At 44.0% G+C, this 20,712-nt stretch overlaps 2 protein-coding genes across 23 annotated transcripts in view; one reads left to right on the plus strand and one right to left on the minus strand.

Moving 5' to 3' along the window:
* The first annotated feature begins 56 nt into the window (after window positions 1-56).
* TTC19 (tetratricopeptide repeat domain 19) lies at window positions 57-11,382 on the plus strand. 2 transcript variants are annotated; one of them, XM_056819685.1, is made up of 11 exons: window positions 57-261; window positions 386-525; window positions 856-966; window positions 1,376-1,414; window positions 1,912-1,968; window positions 2,602-2,663; window positions 3,208-3,302; window positions 4,104-4,258; window positions 7,724-7,886; window positions 8,374-8,516; window positions 10,076-11,382. In XM_056819685.1, exons 1-10 carry the CDS (start codon window positions 57-59, stop codon window positions 8,499-8,501), a joined length of 1,155 nt encoding a protein of 384 aa, XP_056675663.1. In that variant the 3' UTR covers window positions 8,502-8,516; window positions 10,076-11,382. The 2 variants fall into 2 exon arrangements, with proteins under 2 accessions (XP_056675663.1, XP_001373364.2); XM_001373327.5 differs by lacking the exon at window positions 10,076-11,382 and having other exon boundaries at window positions 8,374-9,822.
* A 1,545-nt stretch (window positions 11,383-12,927) lies between these two features.
* Window positions 12,928-20,712, minus strand: part of NCOR1 (nuclear receptor corepressor 1) — a 179,951-nt gene continuing 172,166 nt past the window's right edge. For 15 of the 21 annotated variants that reach the window (XM_056819669.1, XM_056819665.1, XM_056819678.1 and 12 more), the window contains one exon: window positions 12,928-13,460. In XM_056819669.1, coding sequence (XP_056675647.1) covers window positions 13,273-13,460 — 188 coding nt within the window. In that variant the 3' untranslated portion in view covers window positions 12,928-13,272. Of the gene's footprint in view, window positions 13,461-13,829; window positions 17,083-20,712 lie in introns of those variants that run through there. The other 6 variants (XM_056819683.1, XM_056819682.1, XM_056819680.1 and 3 more) reach the window with 1 other exon arrangement.

Consider the following 20,712-nt stretch of genomic DNA (forward strand, 5'->3'; position numbering starts at 1 on the left):
AGCAGGGGCCAGAAAGCGGTCGCAGTGGTCGCCCGCTCCTTCTGGACTCGCCCGCAATGTGGGGCCCGTTAAGTCGCAGCCTCGGCCGGGGCCTCCTGGCGGCCGCGAGCAGACGGCGCCGGGGCTACGCGCGGCTCCTGCTGGCGGGGCCCCGCGGTGGCGGGGGTGGAGGCCGGCGGGGCGCCGAGGTGGCCGCCAACAAGCCGCCTCGCGTAGGGCAGGGCCGTTCGGGCCGCGGGCTGTGCGTAGTGGCGCTGGCTGGTGAGCCGGGACGCGGGGGCGGGGAGTGGGCGAAGGGCGGGCGGGGGCGGATGGGTACCCGTTGCTATGGGGATGGCGCCGCGTTGCCTTGGTGACCAGGCGGCCCGCCCCCTCTCATCCTCAGCGCTGTCCTGGTTCTTCAAGAGCGCCCCCACCGTGGTGGAGGAGGAGGAAGACGAGGAGGAGGCGGTGGAGAGGGAGGAGGAGGAGAGCCCTCCCTCGGAGGCCGAGCTCCAGGTCATCCACCTGCTCAAGCGGGCCAAGGTGAGGTCCTGTGTGAAGCCCATTGGGGAGTGGGGATACCGAGACCACCGTCTCTGACCAAAGGGCCAGCCTGTGACATCACGTGCCCAATTGATTTTTCCACATTAGGCAAGGGGAAGAATTTGGAACCGAAAACGTTAAAAAACGAGAGTTAAACTTTTTTAATCTGCAATTGGGAAATACTTAAAATAAATAAAAATATATTTAAAAAGGGAAAAAACTGACACTGGCCAGTCATTCTGGCTGTGCCTTGGGTGGAGTAGGCAGGGGCTCTTTGGAGCTGGCACACAGCACACCGGGTTAAGGACTATTGGCTCTCTTGGCTCACAGTTATGCATCATGAAGAAGGAACCCGATGATGCGGAGCGGCTGCTGCATCAGGCCCTTCACCTGGCTCAGAAGGCAGACATCAGAAAGGCTATCATCTATACCTATGACATGGTAGGAGGCCGAGGGTATAAACTGACTTGTGTGGGGCTCAATGTTTCCTTGGGGGAAGGAAGCTTCATTTCCCCTTTGATCACAGTAAGCTCCATCCAGTCTTCTGCACAGTCATTCCACAGGCACTGATTAAGGGTCAGCCTGAAGCTAGATTGACAAGAATGCTCTGGGGCATCTTACTCCTGGCTTCTGTGAAATGTACAGGAAAATTGAAGAAGTGGCCTGGCCACTAGCCCAGAGTAGCAGCAGACTGGACCATTGCCATGGCTCCTAGTTAGGGACCTTCCCTTTGGGCAAGCTCATCTCTCCTTTGCAGAGAAGAGAGGGAAAGGAGCTTAGATTTTGATAAATCAGGGGTAGTGTACCAATTAGAAAAGGAGTTTGAATCTGGCTTCTCTTTCCTTTACAGATGGCTAACTTAGCCTTCATGAGGAATCAGCTTGAAAAAGTAAGCACCTGTTTTGTTAGAACTTGAATCTATTGGAAGTATGATTTGCATGATAATATGCATATAACTCAAATTGCTTATCATCATCTCTGGGATCTGAGGGACAGAGAGAGGGAGCCAAACAATTTGGATCTTATAGTTTCAGAAAATGCATATTGAAATTTGTTATATGTAACTGGGAAAATAATTTTTTTTTTAAAAAGAACTTGAATTCATGAAAGATTAGACTTTTAAGTTCTGGAAGATCTTTGATTAGAGAGCAGATGTGCTTATTTAAGGCTAAGTAGTATGGTATCACGGTGTTCCTTAATGGCTATAAATAGATAGGCCCGGGAGGCTTGCCATCCTATTTCACCTCTTCCTGCCCTTTAGCTTTCCTTTTAGGCAATCATTCTATCAATCCCTGTTTAGGAATCATCTTCTTACTTAGTGTTTTCTGTGGTCCCTTGTGAAATGGTGAGACCAGTTAAATACAATTTTCTTATTTTTTATTTTAGGCAGAAAAGCTTTTTAAAGCAACAATGAGCTATCTCCTGGTTGGGGGCATGAAGCAGGTAAGAATAGTAACTTTGTTACCTGTGAATGGTCCAAATTGGCATTTTCATAAAAGGACATTTCTCACAGAATACATTTAAATATAACCAGAGCAAATCCTCCTTCCCATCCCTCCATCTCCCACCTCAAAATAGGAATGCCAGCTTGGAACCAGGTTGGCCTGACAGCATGGAGAACTGAAGAGATCATATCAAGCTGGCTTCCAAGATTGAGCTCAGTGCCTAGCATGTAGTGGGTGCTTAATAAGTGCTTATAAATTGAACTTTTAAACCAGAGAGTTGTGAGACTAAGAAGCATGCAGACCTTGAGGAAGGACCCTGATGTTTGAGGTCACATGGTATGATTTGGTACATAGAGGGCAAGAGGGAGACTTAGGTCAAAGCCCACCTCTGATGCCAGCTGTAGGATTTTAGATTAGTTGCTCTTTTAGCCTCCTTCAGTCTCAGTTTCCTGTTTTGTAAAAATGTATCCTCACAGGGTTATTATAAACTAAAATGAGGGAATTTAGATAATGGTCTTTGTAATTCTTAAGGAATTATATATAAGTGGCAGTTGTTACCTAAAATGGTCTAGGAAGGAATTGTATAGTCTTGAACTCATTGCATTCCAAAAGTGCCTTTTTCTTCCAATAGGAGGACAATGCAATAGTTGAAATATCCCTAAAGCTGGCCAGTATCTATGCTTCTCTGAAAAGGTAAGTTAAGGTAGGGCCCTTAGGTCAGCAGGCACCACAGGGCAGACTCATTGAAGAGGGAAGGCTTTCAGCTTGGGTTGTCAGAAAAAACCCTGTTGTAAAAACTTCCTGCTTTTCAGGGGGCCTGGCACCCCTGGATTCACTTCAGTTTAGCCATGGGTCACTTTATTCCATGGGCTTGGACTGCTGAACTGCTTTCACAGAGGCAGAAAGAAACATTTACAGTCAGTCTGACTCAACTGGAAATAGTTGATTAGGGATAGGATTGGAAAACATCACATAGCAATGCACGAGGTTGTCCATATCTTAAAATACGAATCTGAATAAAGCAACTTTTTCAAAGAGGAGGTTGGAGTGGTGGGATCCCTTAGAGGCTTGACTTATTTCCATCTTCCCATTTCATACCTCCTTTCTGGCAGGGGGCCAAGCCTTAGCTGCAAAGATCTTTCATCAGCATGAAAGAGAAGTTTGGCCCTCACCTGCCCTCTATCCCCACCCCCAGAGTTGGAAGGTGAACTGCCCATCCTTGTTCTTTGCATTACAGACAGGAATTTGCTTTTGCTGGCTATGAGTTCTGCATTTCAACACTAGAGAAAAAAGTCACAAGAGAGAAGGCATTAACCGAAGAAGCTATGCCCGGTAAGAAAAGCAGACCACATCCCAGAGGGATGATAGTGCGTTACAGAAAAGGGAAGGAAGATTCTTACTTAAAGTGAAGTGCCATGTGTTCTGGTAGGGGAATAGATCAGAGAGGGATCTCTGTCCTCTGCAAATGCTTTGGGGACAGCCATTTCCCCATTCCATCTGGCTTAAGTTTTGTGTAAACATAGCTGCCACCTTTTAATGAGCAAACAGCCCCAGTCCATTAGGAAACTGAAGGAGGAAGAGATGGACATTTTCCTTCCTGTCCCTCACTTAGCCAAAAGGCCAGATCCTTTTAATTTAAAAATACCAAGTTTCTTAATTAAAAAAAAAAAAGTCAGACAGGTAGCAAACCCCATTTCTCTGCCTAATGTGTTGTAGGTTATTCCATCTCCAGCATGTTAAAAGATGAGTTTAACTAGGAGGAATGGGATGGTAATATGGGGAGCTTTAATTCCTGAATTCATTTTGAAACGTGGATAATTTCCAGACCAATTGGTATTTCAGTAACAAAATTAAAAGACCAAAAGTCACCTATAAATCAGTTCTAGGGATCCAAACGGTTTCTCCTTTCCAGGAGCAAGTAACTACGAGCTCTCTCAGCTTTCTGACAGCATTTCTCATCTTTAAATGAATAGAAACTGTTCAGAGGTTGGTGCTGGCAGGGTTACTGTGCTGCCCCGCTGGTTTTCACATGCATATCTAGGGGATGGGATCCTGAGGAACAGATAAGTTGATTCACAAGGGAACATTGTCATGTGACATCCATCCAACCTAATAACCTTGTTTGACCTGTAGCTGAAGAGAAGGCCAATACCCACCTGCTGCTGGGCATGTGCTATGACTCCTTTGCTCGATACCTCCTTGATATCAGCCGGCTCTCCGAAGCACAAAAAATGTATGAAAAAGCCTTGCAGATTTCCAGCGAGATAAGAGGAGAAAGACACCCACAGGTGACGATCTCTGTTTGCTGCATTTATGGTTTATTGGTGGACTGTTTGGCATTCATTAGCCCACTTTAACAATCGGGGTGAGGGAGTAGAAAACAATTTCAGCATTTGGAATATGACATTCCGCACCGTTAGAGGGGAGAAAGTACTGAAAATCTGGGTCACTGAGAAGTGGGAGAGGTGATATGGATATGGACAATGTGTTTTCTGAGCAGTTTTGGAGGGACACTGGCTCTAGACACAAAAGAGCAGCAGCATGGCCCTAGCAGTGGGACAGAAAGTAGCCCCTTCCTGCTCAGAACCAGGCTGGGCCTTTATTCACATACTGCAGCTCTCACCAAGAAGGGATGGCAGACTTGTCTATCCGAAGGGGCAATAGGATAAATTGTGAAGCTGCTCCATGCAGACATTTCCTGCAAGTCCCTGAAAGGAATGAGCAGACATCTGAGAGTCAGTCTAAGACTAAGAAATGACTTTATCTGGCTGAATCAAGGAATGAAATTGTTTTTATTAAGGAAAAGGGGAGCCCCCTTCCTCAAACTGAATACCTTTTCAGCTCGTACTTTTTTTTTTTTAATATATTTTATTTGATCATTTCCAAGCATTATTCGTTAAAGACATAGATCATTTTCTTTTCCTCCCCCAGCCCCCCACCCCCCATAGCCGACGTGTAAGTCCACTGGGCATTAGATGTTTTCTTGATTTGAACCCATTGCTTTGTTGATAGTATTTGCATTAGAGTGTTCATTTAGAGTCTCTCCTCTGTCATGTCCCCTCAACCTCTGTATTCAGGCAGTTGCTTTTTCTCGGTGTTTCCACTCCCATAGTTTATCCTTTGCTTATGAATGGTGTTTTTTTCTCCTGGATCCCTGCAAGTTGTTCAGGGACATTACACCGCCCCTAATGGAGAAGTCCATTACGTTCGATTATACCACAGTGTGTTAGTCTCTGTGAACAATGTTCTCCTGGTTCTGCTCCTCTCGCTCTGCATCACTTCCTGGAGGTTGTTCCAGTCTCCATGGAACTTCTCCACTTTATTATTCCTTTTAGCACAATAGTATTCCATCACCAACATATACCACAATTTGTTCAGCCATTCCCCAATTGATGGGCATCCCCTCGTTTTCCAGTTTTTGGCCACCACAAAGAGTGCAGCTATGAATATTTTTGTACAAGTCTTTGTGTCCATTATCTCTTTGGGGTACAGACCCAGCAGTGCTATGGCTGGGTCAAAGGGTAGATATTCTTTTGTCGCCCTTTGGGCATAGTTCCAAATTGCCCTCCAGAATGGTTGGATCAGTTCACAACTCCACCAGCAATGCATTAATGTCCCTACTTTGCCACATCCCCTCCAGCATTCATTACTTTCCTTTGCTGTAATGTTAGCCAATCTGCTAGGTGTGAGGTGATACCTCAGTGTTGTTTTGATTTGCATCTCTCTGATTATAAGAGATGTAGAGCACTTCTTCATGTGCTTGTTAATAGTTTTGATTTCTTTATCTGAGAACTGCCTATCCATTTCCCTTGCCCATTTATCAATTGGAGAATGGCTTGATTTTTTGTACAATTGATTTAGCTCTTTATAAATATGAGTAATTAAACCTTTGTCAGAGGTTTCTATGAAGATTTTTTCCCAATTTGTTGTTTCCCTTCTGATTTTAGTTACATTGGTTTTGTTTGTACAAAAGCTTTTTAGTTTGATGTAGTCAAAATTATTTATTTTACATTTTGTGATTCTTTCTATATCTTGCTTGGTTTTAAAGCCTTTCCCCTCCCAAAGGTCTGACATGTATACTATTCTGTGTTTACCCAATTTACTTATGGTTTCCTTCTTTATGTTTAAGTCACTCACCCATTTTGAATTTATCTTGGTGTAGGGTGTCAGGTGTTGATCTATTCCTAATCTCTCTCATACTGTCTTCCAGTTTTCCCAACAGTTTTTATCGAATAGTGGATTTTTGTCCCAAAAGCTGGGATCTTTGGGTTTATCGTATACTGTCTTGCTGAGGTCGCTTTCCCCCAGTCTATTCCACTGATCCTCCTTTCTGTTTCTTAGCCAGTACCAAATTGTTTTGATGACTGCTGCTTCAGCTCGTACTTTTAATGGAAAGCTTTCTGACCTGTTGAACATAATTTAATCTTTTCCTAAAGCCTTAGGAGTCTCCTGAATCTCAGTTTTTATCCTGAACCTCAGAGAGGAGCTGCCTACCCTAAATGGCCCCATTTAGCCTGTGTTTCCTTCCTGGTTGGGCGACTAATTAACTACTCTTGTTAAAATTGTAGATAATATAGTGGTGGTCCTTTCTCGTTGTGGAAAGCCTCTGGTTATTCTGTCTGTTTGGGGCACCTTTTTCTGTAATTGCAGAGTCCCAATCGTGTTGGAGAGACACAAGACTTCTCAAAGGCGGGCCTCCAGGGTAGGTGGGCTGTCCTGGCCTAGTTAGTAAATGTGTGGAACTTGAGAGGTGATCTGAGGTGAAAACGTTGAACAGGTCGGGACAGAATCTCTAACCATTTACTGGAAGTAGTAAATACTGTCCCACATCCAGCAGTGGTTCCTAACTGAAGGTCCACAGAGACTTCAGGGGAAGGAGCGCTTTGTGAACTTGGACAGGGGGAAAAAACGGCCGCTTTATTTCAGTAGAATTGGTATTCTCTAGATTCCTTCATATTTTATTTCAAAAATGAGCAAGGATTCGCCTGACTCACAAAGGGTTCCTCCAGGACACAAACAAGGCTCAGAGCCTCTGACCTACAGGTTCATCATGCCTTCCCATGTTGTGTCCTTGCACAGGTTCCCCAAAGCATAACTCATGCATCCATCAGAGCAGACTGTGCTTAGAAAGTGCTTCATTTTACCCTCCCACAGACTCCCCTGGAAATGTCAAGCTTTGGCTCGTCTAGAATAGCAAGGGCCTCCATACAGGGAAGGCTTTGTTTAACCCAACAGCAAACACATAGGACTAAGCACACAGTCAAGACTGCCCTTCCCTCTCTGGGGGGCCTCCGGACTTAGAGGAGACGTGTCTGCACATCCATGTGGCCTCTCCAGAGACCTTTGCTCCCCACCATCAGTGACGGATGGATGCACCCAGCCAGGGTGTGATGGAACTTTTTTGACTTGGCTCGTCTTGGGACTGTCCTGGGAGGCTTGTGTGTTGGGCAGAGCTGCTGTAGGCCCTCCTGGGGCTACAAGTCTGGCAGAATGGAGAGTTCCAAGAGGAAGGGGGCCTTCCCTGAGGTAAGGCTTACTCAGCTCATCTTGGCAGGCCCCATTTCTTTGCCTCGACAGCTGCGTTTCTCCAGCTACTCACCCCCAGAATGGCATAAGTCAGGAGAATGGGTTGTGATCTCTTTGCCCTTTTCTGGCTGCCGTCAAGTCCAAGGCGTCCAAGAAAAGAGAGCAGCCCCAGAGTAAGGAACATCCCCAATGACGTCTGTCTTTCCAATGTTTTTTCTTTGCTACAGACAGTGGTTCTAATGAATGACCTGGCCACTACCCTAGATGCCCAAGGCCGCTTTGATGAGGCCTATACTTATGTGAAGAAGGCAACGGAGCTGGCAAGGCAGATTGAGCACCCTGAGCTCCACCGGGTGCTCAGTAACATGGCAGGAATCTTGATGCACAAAGGTATTGGGGAGGGCCTCACCCCTAGGAAGGTGGTACAGCAGGGTAGGGTAGGGGGCCAAGGACAATGTGTACGGGCATGCTAAGCAGAGACCCTGCCAGCTGCAGAGAAGGTGAAGAAGCATTTGGAGCTAGAATTCCCCAATGGAGGTTATCACCGCTTGTCCTCCTGTAGCCCTCTACTGAATGGCAAATCTGAAGAGGACATTTAAGGTAGGAAGAGCACCCTACGAGCCCATTGCCACAAGAGTGCCAGGTCTTAAGTGCGCAGAGCATTTGCCTGATTCAGAGAGGCCCCGGGGAAGCCTGGGAGCCCCTTTGATGCAGCGTTCTCTCAGGCCCTCCTGTCTGCCTCTAGGCTTCTGCTCCCAAAGGGGATGTCCCATTGCTTCCATTGCCCAGAGCGAGTGTGCTTAACCCTTTAAATTGAAGGTCTCTCCCTTGGGCTTGCAGTTTTTAAGAAAGTGTTGTTTTTCCTTCCTGGTTTCAGCAAGCTTTGTCGAAGCCAAACATGTGTACGAGGAAGCCCTGAAAGAGGCTGAGCTAAAGGGAGACGTGGCTTTCATTGAGCACATCAAGATGGAGCTGACTGAGCTGGCCAGCAGTCGGGGTGTTTGACTGTTTCACCCAGGGGTAAATCTCTCTGGGGGAGCAGACGGGGGGGACGGCACTACCCAAGAGGAAGGCAGATGGGGATTCCAATCAGGAATACCTAAACTGATGGCTCAAATTGTTTATATTTGATGCTTAACTCTTTTTCCCCTCTACAAAAATCAAACAAAACACTACACCATGCCTTTTTCTAGAAACAATCCACTCAGACTTTAGCGTTGTCCTGAGTGTTGGACTCTACATAGAACTTCCTGAGGGAACAGATTTGCTTCGTGGGGACAGAAGGGAAAATTTAGCCTTTGTTACTGGGCCACCAAGACTTGTTGGGGGAATAACAGCTGATAGGCAACCTTTATTGGCAGCGAGTAGTTTTAAAGCTCGGCCTAATTAGATCGTGAAGGGCCTGGCCTGAACTTATTTTCATTGTGACCTTTAAAAATGTGACACTGGAATCCACCTCTTTTCTGGAGCTCATCCACTCTTCCATATTGGTATAGAAAGTACAGTGGCTGTAACAAGTCAGCGTTCGAGGTCTTACGTTAGCTTCACTGCAAAGAGAAATTTTGTCTTACTGGGATACAGATAGTGCTTCACCTTTAAACGGGAACTTGTGACTAGTAGCCACATTTAGTTTCTTGCCCCCAGGGTCCCAAAGAAAACTGATGATGCTAGACTTAGTCAGGGGCCACTCGGACTGGAACTAAATTATTTAAAAAATACATTTCCCTGGTACTTATTTGCCACTGTCATCATCCATGAGTTTGTTCTACATACTCTCCAGAATAAGGTTTTCACAAATGGGACTGGTAACCGGGGCAGCTAGCAGGGAAGCGGCTGCCCAGTCTTTGAAGGGCTCTGACGTTAGCAGACAGGACCACTACTGCCCAAGATTCTAAGAACTACTGAGTTGTAGTTAACAGGAGCCATTCGTTTCTGCAGGAATCTCTTTATTGATGTGCAATTGTGTCTCACAAACCTCCCGACCTTTATTTATTCTTAAGTGGATTTACAATAATTTTCTATCCCGGGAGAAGGGAAGACGCCTGTCACTTTAGTGTAAATAATGGTGAGACTGCTACACTTGAAACTGAATAGACAAGCACTCGAAATGTGGGCATGTGTGTATATTTCTGTATCCAAACACACTACATGTGTGTACGTATACTCTATACACACATCCCCATCTCATGAAAAGAGAAGTTTACTCGATACCCAGTGAAGAATGGAAGTTTTACTTAACTTGGTATGCGATTATCCTTGGAGTGGATGTACTACTACCATTTTTGGCACTTCCTGATCCTAAATAATAAAATAGACTCCAAGATCACTTGTGCATCAAATAATTTTTTAAATCTAGTACTTTAAAAGGAATCAAAGTGGGCTTTTTAGTTTGACGGAAACTAATAAAGTGTCCAAGTGCCTAGCCAGCAGAGAGGCATGGTCTACTGGATGGAGCTGGCCTCAGAGTTGGGAAGCCTCTGACCCATTCTTCTGGCCATGGGAAATCAGAAGAGCCCCTTCAGCTCTCAGTGGCCCTGGCAAAGGTTTCCCAGAAGCTGCTGATTTTGGTGGTTTTACAGCTCCAACAGGCTCTCCCTGAGGAAACAAAGTCAGTCTGATTCTGAAATGAAAACCAAAAAGCGACACTCTTTGGGTCCAGGATCTCAGGGAATGGCAGACTGAAATGAAGAGTCATCTTTAAGATTAGTAGCTTAAGATTTACAAAGTCTAACATCATCATGCATTTATCTACCTGTCTACTTCCAGAAGTCCTGGAGAAATCCTCTGTGGCCCCCTCCCCACCAAGCCCCTAGTCCCTGCTTTAGCAGGTCCTCCGAGGCCAGCCTAGTTTTACACTTAAGATATTGTTCCATTTTAATCCAGAGCTCTCCAGGGTAGCCTGGCCATCCAGGTTCTTTTCCCGTGGGGGGTGGACGCCACTACAATTTCTAGGGTCGGTTCCGGTGAGACTCGTCTACACTGTGGTAAAACGAGGCGACAAGGCAAACAGAGAGCTAGCTGATGCCCTTTTATTGATTGGTCTGAATCCAGAAGTCACTGACTACTAAAGACATTGTGTGCTGGGGGAGGGGATATGGGGAAGGGAAGAAATTAAATCTCATCATTACACATGGGTTTTCAAGTCTTAAATGTTTTCAAATCTGAATCAGTGAACATACCAAGATGAAAACATTGTGAGAGCACGGATCATAATTGAGCATTGAAAATGTTGTAAACTGCCTTTGTAAAATTGATTGGAACAAGAGAGAACCAACTACAGAAGGCTACTTGAATTGGGACCAGTCTCAACATGGGCCCTGGATGCTGGAATCGACGAGGGGGGCTGCTTCAAGGCTAAACGCCAAGAACAGGACTGGAGGAGGCCAGAAAGTCCGAGGGCAAAGTTCCCTTGGAGGTGATGACAGAGGGAGGAAGGACCGAGACTTCTATCATTTTCTTACAGAAACCACCAGGGCTACCAGTGGCCAAAATTCACACTCTGACTGAAGGCGTGCACATTCTGTGGTTGCTCCATAAGTAAAGCCATTTAGAATACCTTATTAGAGAAGTAGAAACTGAATGACCGTTGTGGGGAAGAGCAATTAGACATTCCCTGTTTGTTTGACACCAGAAGACAGAGAAATGGGCAGAAGTTGCAAATCTAAATCTTTTCCTAACAAGTAGAGTTGCCTACAGGTGGGATGGTGGGTTCCCCTGCCCTGGGGTTGAGTGACCTGTTTAGAGGAGCTTTCAAGGGATTTGTGTTCAGGTCCGAGTTGGTATTAATGACTGGAGGACATCAGGAACTCCTTGAGGCTCTATCTAATTGTACAAACACAAAATGACCTGCTCTTAGAAATTAAACAGAACAGTATTTCAAATTGTACATAAGTTGTGTGGGGTTTTTGGCTTCCTTTTCTGGGAGTGAGGTGGTAAGGAAAATAAATATAGTGAGGAATGTGGCACAGCACTGTGGGTCCACAATTAGATCTGAAAAGTAATCAAGTCTCTACATTTTGACCTCTGTTACATTAAAAAATTTTTTTCATCTTAGATTTGGGATAAAGAGGGGGAGCTTGGATTTTTCAAGCACCTAGAAAAAGATCCCTGTAACAATTGCTGTCTGTATGCTGACAACATGAATCGGTAAAATCATTCAGATTCTAGAAATTTCCCATGGCTAAAACTGAACAGATAATTAAATGAAATCATTCCATTATAAAATCTGAGGTAATCACAGAACCAGGCTAACACAGATATCCTTCTTTCAAGTACTGGAAAGGAAATATTGGAATTCCTTCAGAATTTCTTTTAATGAACCTCAAGAGTGGCCAAGGTATCTCTAAAGTGTACACAAGGGCTGTTACACTGAATACTCTTTTGAGGGTTCGATGTCTGCTAATCCGAGCAAATTTTTAGTTGTACCTTAATTTCCCTTCTTTCTAGACCTTGTCCATTTAACCATTTTAAAGCCAAACTAAAGCATGTCTCCAAACAATACCTAGAAAAGTGGCGATAGATTGTTGCCTGCCACACCTCAAATCTGGCAGGCAGCGATGAATGAGATTAGGAAGGCAGTCTTAGAAACCAATTTAAAACTAGCTCAATTAGCCAGTACTGTTAGGAGGTTAACATTAAGCGTGGCCCCCAAACTGGGAATCAGAGGGAGAAACACTAGTTTATGGAAAGAACTAGAAGGGTGTTAAATTTTAACAGTAAATCACACAGTGTGCAATACTGTAGAGCACAAAACCTAAAATAGCTTGAGATTTGCTAAGTAGCTTCATAGCTCTACAAAACCGGGAGGAAAAAAGCCCACGCACCAACAAAGGAAAATGAAAACTGCCCTTGGAACCCGAGACCCCTCAGTCTTATTTCCCCTGTGGCCTGCTACAGCCATGGAAATGGGAGCCAGACAGTAGAAGCCTGCTTGCTCTGCATCAGGGGCAGCAAAGAAAACGACTTGGGGTCGTGATGAAGTCACCAGTGTGCTTCTTCGTCTTCAAACAATCACACCTCCATAAAATATTGCTGCAGTGCTCATTTAAAAAAAATATTAAAAATAAAAGACCGCACTAAAAATTTACAGTGTGGCAGAAAGAATTCTTTTTAGAATGAAGAAAATATGTTCTCTCCTGCTGGCTGGCCCAAATATACGCATGAACAGATCCTATCACAGGGTCCATCTGAAGAGAAAACATTTTCACAAAGATTTTAAACATCACTAGGAAAATGTAAGGAGGAGAAACAGAAACAATTAAAATACAATGCCCACGACGGCCAATGTATGTGATGAGGCTGCGTGAGGTCATTGGGAAGTCAAGGGTTCCCAAGTCACGCTTAAGTTGCTTTAAAAAAATCACACAATGACCCCCACAGTTGATGCGCTGATTGGAACATAAGTAAGTACACCAGATTATAGCGAGGGGAAAACACTGCAAAAAGGTAATCTCTATTTACAGAAGAATGATTTAAAGACATTATGCTTTTCTTTACAAATAGATGTAGAACAGGAATTGTCCACTTTAAAAAAAAACTCTTTACATATTTATCTTCAGGATTTCCACCCTCCAATATTAAAATCTTCCTGACAGGTTGTCATTTGTTTACTGGACTCCAAATGAGTTTCCATCATTTCTTCACCATGTGTGGCCCTGGCTCTCCTGGAAAGTCTCTTTGGGCACAAGTCAGAGTTTTTTAGACCCAAAATTTGAAGGAGAAAAAAATACCACCCAAAACGCAAGCCCCCACCCCCCAGCGTCAATCTGTGCATAGCTCATTCATCACTGTCTGACAACGTCTCATATTGTGAAGAGAGCAGTGGGGCGGGCTCGCGCTCCCATAGCCTGTTGGGGGGGTGAGTGACTGCTTGGCTCACGGAGGAGGGGGCACACGCCATCGATGTGGGCGGGGTACTGCTGAGCATCCGCATCGTCAAAGGGTTGAAAGGGAACTGCGTCGAACCTGCCAAAAATAAAATGTGGCTTTTATTGATAAAGGAACATGGCCCAGGTAAAGTTAATTTCCTTCTGCAGAACAGAACAGGAAGCATCATAAAGCTACCAGGGGTGAGGGGTGGAGGGCGAGGAAGAACAATCATGGGGGAATGCCACCCTGGGGGGAAGAACTACCAGGAAGCCCACGGCACCTCTGGCTCTCCTCAGGGTAATAGACACACCCACAGGAACACAAGTAGGGACCTGTATACCCAGCCAGCACCTACCACAGTATTTGGCACTCAATAGGTCCTTAAAACATTTTTTGTAAGGTTATGTAAAGACAGAAAAAAAGAATAAGATGACTTAAGACGCAAGAAAATAGAGCCGAAAGAAAAAGGATTTAAATCACTTTTATTGAATATGAAAAAAAAGAAAACTGAAGAATGGCTTTATGGCACATTGTTACCAGAAGAATAGTGCTTAGGAGATTTCTGAAGTCCATTACTAGAGAGAATGGGCCTAATGGGCAAGGACAGGGCAAAGGAAGTAGCTGCCCTGGATACAAGTCAGAGAGGGCAGTGCGGAAGATGAGGCTACAGGCTGGTGAAGGAGCAGGCCATGGGAATTCTTGGGTTCACTGAGGTCTATGATCATTTCCCTTAAATCCCCCAGCAACTCGTACCCCTGCCCCTTCCACCAAAGAGCACAGAATTCTCAATTGCTAGAGAACTTGGAGACGATTGTTTCTCTGGGCTAGAAGTTGTCAGACTAATTTGCCTGCAGGAAGAGGTCTTCTGCTGACATTCACTGTTCCCAAATCCTTACAATATAAGAACGTCACATTTGGGTAGCGCTTTCAGCTTTACAAAGCACTTTCACCACCACAACCTTGTGAGGCAGGAAGGACAAAAATCATGACTTGTCCACTATTACCAGTCATCCAAAACCCAGTTCTTCGAGTCCCCAAGTCCAAGGCTCTTTCCTTTCTGTGCTAGCTCTGAGGAATATTGGCCAAAGAACTAAGCCATAATGATATGACCGTTATCTAACTGACAAATCAAGTGGGAGGAGCTAGCGGAGGCTAGTTAGGTAAATTCTAACACTAATTTACAATCCGCATTAATTTTATACGGTCACCATCAGCCTAGAGTTCAAATAGAATCCTTTTCAGAGGCCTCTACCATGGTACACAAGAACATGAAGTGTGCCATAAAGGTGAAACAAACAGTATTTTGGGGACAGTTTACGAACGAACACCGTAGAACCAGAGAAATTAGATAGATAGATAGATAGATAGATAGATAGATAGATAGATAGGTAGGTAGATAGATAAAGACCACAACAATATAAACAGAAAAAAAATTAAAACTGAATGTTGTTTATTTATGACTAAATTTGACCCTGAAACATGAGAATGAACCTGCCATTTTCGCGGGGGTGGGTGCCAGTAACAAAGAACACTATATATACTGTTGAGTTTGATTAATTTTACTGAATAGTTTTCCTCTGTTTATTCTGCCCTAAGGGATCTAAGGGGAGAGAATGGGAAGGGATATAATTGGAAAGGAAGCTGAAACTAAAATGAGAATTTTTTTTTTTAATTGACCTGCTTAGAGGCTTTGGGCTGGAAATCTCTGTATCCCTTCCAGTTCTCCGAGTCTGATGCCAACCTATAAATGTCACTAAATACACTGTGATGGACCGACCATCTTCTTCAGAAGGTGCCTCTTCCAGCAGTGCAGGTCCCAGCACATCCACCTCTGTGCTCCTGCACATCTGTCCCAGCAGCACCCCACCAACATGCCAAGAGACGACTTCTTATCGTTTGACACCGTGTGGGGTGCAATGGAATGTGGTGGCTGTCCCCTGTTATGGCCCCTGGCTTCCCCACATGACCGGGCCCCTCTGGTTATGCATTTCTTTGGTGATAACCTTTACACCACTTCTCAAGTGCAATTCTTTATCTGTCCATGAAGCTCAATGCTGCCCTCTGGGTGATCCTCCACTCTACATCTTTGGAGAGTGTGATATTCCAGGACACAGCAATACAGCATTACTGGAGGAATACAGGGGTCAAGAGCTGGGCCTTTGCTTCAGGAAAAACACTGTAAACTTTCCTAAAGTCAACTTAGCCCACTCTCTCCCTAGTTTTTATTCTGGGCCCAACTCCTTGCTAACATACGTTATTTGTCCTTGACAGAGGTAGTGATGGACAAACTATGAAATTAGCCAACTGCCCCTCATCTACTACATAGCAGGCATGCTTCAGCCACTTGGCTTTACATATCAAGAGTTTGGCTGAATTCTTTGGATTATGGATCTCAGCTAAGATGTGCTCTGGGCCTTTTTTGCAATCAGCATGAGGCCATCCACAAACATATTTCTTACCCTCTAATTCAGTCTGATCACATCAGTCCTCTGCTCCAGTGGCTAGCTAGTGCCATTAGGACAAAATACAAAGACAGAGTCTTCACAGGATTTAAAGCCTGCATTCTGGTGCCAGTCTGATTTTATTTAACTCTCCCCCTCAAGCGCTATAGTCAAATTGGCCTCCTTGTGCTTCCCCAAACATGGCTTTCCAACGCTCCCTGGGCACCTTCACACAAACAGAACCTCATACTCCAGGGGTCTGTTTCTCTGAACTCCTTAAGGGGCAGCTTAAATGCCCCTATGAGAACCCCTTTCTGATTCCCTCTGTCATTAGTGTTTATACTCACCTGCATACATGTAGTTTCCCTTCAGTGGAATCTAAGTTCTTTGAGTAACCAAATCACCAGCACCTAAGGATGGTGTCTGGTAAATAGTCACTTAATAAATGCTTGTGGTTGATTAAGATCTGCACTGGACTTAGCTCTGTCATTTATTTCCTGGTATTTCCCCCCCTTTTCCTTGATGATAACAAATTAGATTTTTTTTTTAAACAAAACTACATGCTCTCTCTTTCGAGGGCTCTTGTATGCCTGACATGTATGGGATGCACATTGCTGGAGAAGATCCTTGAAGATAGTATTTTGTCCCTATTGAATCAATTTGTTTTTGTTTTTAAGTAATCATGAGAGTGTAAGCAAGGGTCCTGTACTCTCTACCCTTAGCGAAAAAGCCAGCCTGTTCCCTTTTTCTCTCTCTAGAGATGCCCTCCTATGTATGTATAGATCATCACAAACATTTTGTACAGATAGGAAAGTAGGGATATGGGACAATAAATAATGAAATTCTCTTGGTCCCCCTTTCTGAGCCGCAAAGTCTGAGTTCTCTCTATGCCTTTCGTGTCCCTTCCCTCTTACAGATACCTGTAAACTGGGTTGCCTCCAGCATGGATCTCTTCTGTGTACCCTTGGTTTAGTTCAGCTTGGTTTCCTTTGAGTGCCATTTCTGCTTCCTCATGCAGTACATGTCAGAGACTAGGATGCTAGTCCAAAGGTGGTGGCCCCATTGGCCTTCATGATGAAAAGAGTTTGTGATAAAAAGTCTTTACAAAGAGCTTCCATTTTTGTCTGTTTTCCTCCCAATCCCATCATTCCAAGTCTTCAGGATGACTTTGCTCAGTCAGGTCTTTATCCATGCTTCTTTTAATCTTGCTTTTCTCTCCACATCTCCTTACTGTCTTATGAGGCGATACTGCTCATAATCTTCCACGATCCTCCTCCCTAAGATTTTACAAAGGCATTTATATTCTAAACCAACATTGTCGTTAGTTGCCGAATCTCTCAGTTTGGTCAGGAGATTAACTGTACGCTGGCTGAGGCGGTTTCTAGGCTCTCTTGGCTTTCCCACTATGGCAACTTCTTTAGGAAAATGGTTATAATCTGTTTCTCATTTAGGGGCATCAACAAATATTTAATAGATCAGTTAAATTTTTTAAAAATCAAACTCTGCATTTTTCTTTTTTATTCATTATTCTAGTCTTATATTAATTTTTTATCTTTTTTTTTCTAACAAGTTGAAGGCCTGACTATATACCATACTTGATTCAGGCCTGAATCCCAAATCAGTTACAATTAATCTCCTGTCTGTTAAAATGTAATCAGTTTTCATTAAAATACATTATTTGGTAATAGAACTTCCCAACTCTATTCAAAAAAATTATTTAGACAGGGGCTCTTAACCTTTTCATTATGATGGAGCCTGAGCCAATCTGGTGAAGCCTCTGGACTCCTCAGAATTTTTAAATGCATAAAAAATATAAAAGTACAAAGGAAATCAATTGTGTTGAAATAGATATATATGTATAGATATGGTTTTTAAAAAATTCGATTTTAAAACCCTCATCTTCTATCTTAGAATCAATTCTGTGCATTGGTTCTAGGGCAGAAAAGTGGTCAGGGCTAGGTAATGGGGGTAAAAAGGGACTTGCCCAGAGTCACCCAGCTAGGAAGTGTCTGAGGACAGATTTGAACCCAGGAATAGCAGAAAAATGTCCAGGTCCCTGGGTCTGGCTCTCAGTCCACTTGAGAGTGACCTAGTTGCTCCTAAAATATGTATGTATATATATTTGTATATATATATATATATAACTTTAAAAAAAAAAAGGTTAAGAACCCCTGATTCATCATGGAAGAATGAGGCTTCTGCATAGTGTACCAACTTTTGACTTCTTGTTTCTTATTCCTAAACCACATTTGCCAGTTTGTTTTTTGCCATCCTCCCCCACCCGCACCTTTTTGTACTGAAAACACTGAGCCTATCAAAGTTTTGGCTGCCTTATTTGGGGGAGTGGGAGCCTTTCTCTGTCCCCTCATCTTCTGCAAAGTATTGGAACACAGGCTACAAATAATTTTATGGTGACATTTTCCCAAATGCTTATTAAGAACACCACTGATAGATGACCAAATGTCCCCCAGTGAAATAGTTCTCCTCATCTCTGTCTTAGGCATTATTTGTTTTTCCCAGGACTTGGGACCCAACAGGCTGACAGTGAAAGCCATATGGCATATTCATTTTAAGCACATCAGGACATTTAAGTTCTTAGGAACACTATTAGCTAACTGATTTGTGGGGAATCTTATAGAAAATGTTATCAAGAGGGGAACAGAGCTTTTCTGCTGTGATTTTTTCCCTATATGGACTTATGGGTCCACTGGGATAGGCAGGGATCTGGAGAGCTGTAGAAATGTTCTTTTATGAGCATCAGTATTTAGTAATAGGGTACTTTAAAAAACATTATGGTGTCTCATTGCTTCAATTTTTCAGGACTGTAATCTTGCATTTGGGGCATACACGAATCTGGCCTACAACATTTGGTATTCTGCAGGATCTGATGAGATTGACAGGGAGCTCAGAGCTTGCTAAAAGAGGAGCGTGGCACTGGTGAAGAACTGTGCTCCCATGCCAGGATGGCTGGATGTTAGTCTCTGTATTTGGTGGCACGGGAATTAGAATTCATCCAGGTGCTAAAGTCCATCACTTGGATAAAGCTATACATCCACCTGGGTTCAGCGGGAGTCTTAGCAAGGGGTTAGAAATGCTGCTGGCTTCATTGTTCCTCGGCTGTTCCTAATGGTTACCGAAAAGATGACCATGACATTAACCAAAATGAAATTGAATGAAGGCTGAGCCAGTGATGCATGCACAGAAGGCGTAGGACGAAGGCAGAAATCTGTGACAGTCCAGGTGAAGGTGGGAGCAGCTCTGTCTCCACACATTGCAGAGGGGGAATCTGATGGGGACTCTGAAACTTCAATTTGTTGCTCCAGAAAATCAAGAGATGAATTTTGGGAGGAGGATGGGGACAGAAGGAATAGTCGCTTTATGCTGGGTTTTCCTGTTTGTCTCATCCCAAGTCTGGCCTTGCTCAAATATTGGGACCAAACAGTCCCAAACAGACCAAACAGGGATCACTATCTCAAGATGTACTTTGTTAGGAAAAGTGGAAAAGATCAGGGTGGGAAGGAAATAAGATGCCTGCCAGGAAGAAGCAACTTTAGAGACTTAGCTAGCTCAGTTGTGTACAATAGAAGACACTGACTTATTTAATGAAACAAAATTATATAACTTGGGGGAATTAATTAAGGACCCTCCTGTTCTAATCTGTTTTAAAGTCCTATAATACACAGTAGGGAGAGGAAATCTGGGTCTGTTCTTGTGGGTTCTGATGGAAATCTTGGCTGCCCACCTTTCTATAATCTGAAGGTAGGCTGGGGAGAAAAAAGTACTTAATTGACTCTGTCATTCTCATAGGCTAAACAAATCTCAGAGTCTTAGGAATATAAGAGACATACTCTGGGTGAGCAGTCAGCAGACTTGAGAAGTGCTACCCTCTTCAGTGCCTTGCTCTAAAAAGGATGGAAAGGCCAGAAGGCTTTTCAAGGAGGGAGTTATGGATCTAATTATTAAAACATGGAATTGCCAACCGGCCCCACAATTTCCTACATACCAGAAGAAACAAGAAGATGGCCGTCAGCCCCAAGGCCTGTTTACCCTCTACCAAGTCCTCTGTAACATGAACATAAAAATTTAGATTACTGGGGTGCTCCCAAACTCATTCAGCTCTTTCCATAGAAAGTTAAGGACCATCATCTCTGGGAATTCCTAAGCCTGAAAGGCTTAGGCAGAAGACAAAAAAAAGGAAAATGACTTCTGTCTTGATCCAGATGGCAGGACAATCAGTAAGATGGGCCTCTATTACAGACATAAATTAACCTGCTGTATAATGAGGATGGATTTGCAGGATTTGTGGAAGTGGGTCCAAATTCAGGCTAGTATTTCAACAGCCCAGCCCATGACAAGAGAGCAAGTTCTTGGGAAACTATGATTTGTCCAAACCTTCCTGTACTATGACCACCTAGCAGTGGTATCTCCCTGGAGGGCAGGGCAGAGATTGGTAACTGCACGGCAGGCATGAACTTCAGCAGGAAAGGCCATGCCTGACCCCACTGGTACGAGAACTCTTCATGAAAAAAAGCTTGTTGACCTCTGAAAGGAAGAGTTTTCAGAAGCTCCGACCCCCTTCTACTGTTGGCCTCTTCCTTGTGATCATATGGATGCTTAAAACTGCTTTTATGTTTGGTATGTATGGCTTGTTCTGCTCACTTTGGGCTTAGGGTTCCTTGATGGACCAGCAAAGGGAGCCCCCCTTATTGGGGGCAGAAGAGGACAGGTGGTAGGACTTTGCTGAGGCCAGAGAAATGGTGACCATATATACAAGTGGGGTCATATCAGCACATTGCAACCACCATAGTTTCTTGGTAGTTGGAATAATGCTGTAGATGGAACTTGCCCTCCTCCCAACCCTCCCACCAAATGTTGGGATGGGCTAAATTTCATAATACCAACCCAGT

Source organism: Monodelphis domestica, chromosome 2, assembly GCF_027887165.1.
Source record: "Monodelphis domestica isolate mMonDom1 chromosome 2, mMonDom1.pri, whole genome shotgun sequence".
NCBI lineage: Eukaryota > Metazoa > Chordata > Mammalia > Didelphimorphia > Didelphidae > Monodelphis > Monodelphis domestica.

Excerpts from the sequence above, each read along its gene's own strand:
- TTC19 (XM_056819685.1), top strand. The coding sequence starts at position 57 with ATGTGGGGCCCGTTAAGTCGCAGCCTCGGCCGGGGCCTCCTGGCGGCC. Across the intron at positions 1,415-1,911 it reads TGAGGAATCAGCTTGAAAAA|GCAGAAAAGCTTTTTAAAGC; the intron begins GTAAGCACCTGT and ends TTTTTATTTTAG. Across the intron at positions 3,303-4,103 it reads AACCGAAGAAGCTATGCCCG|CTGAAGAGAAGGCCAATACC; the intron begins GTAAGAAAAGCA and ends TTTGACCTGTAG.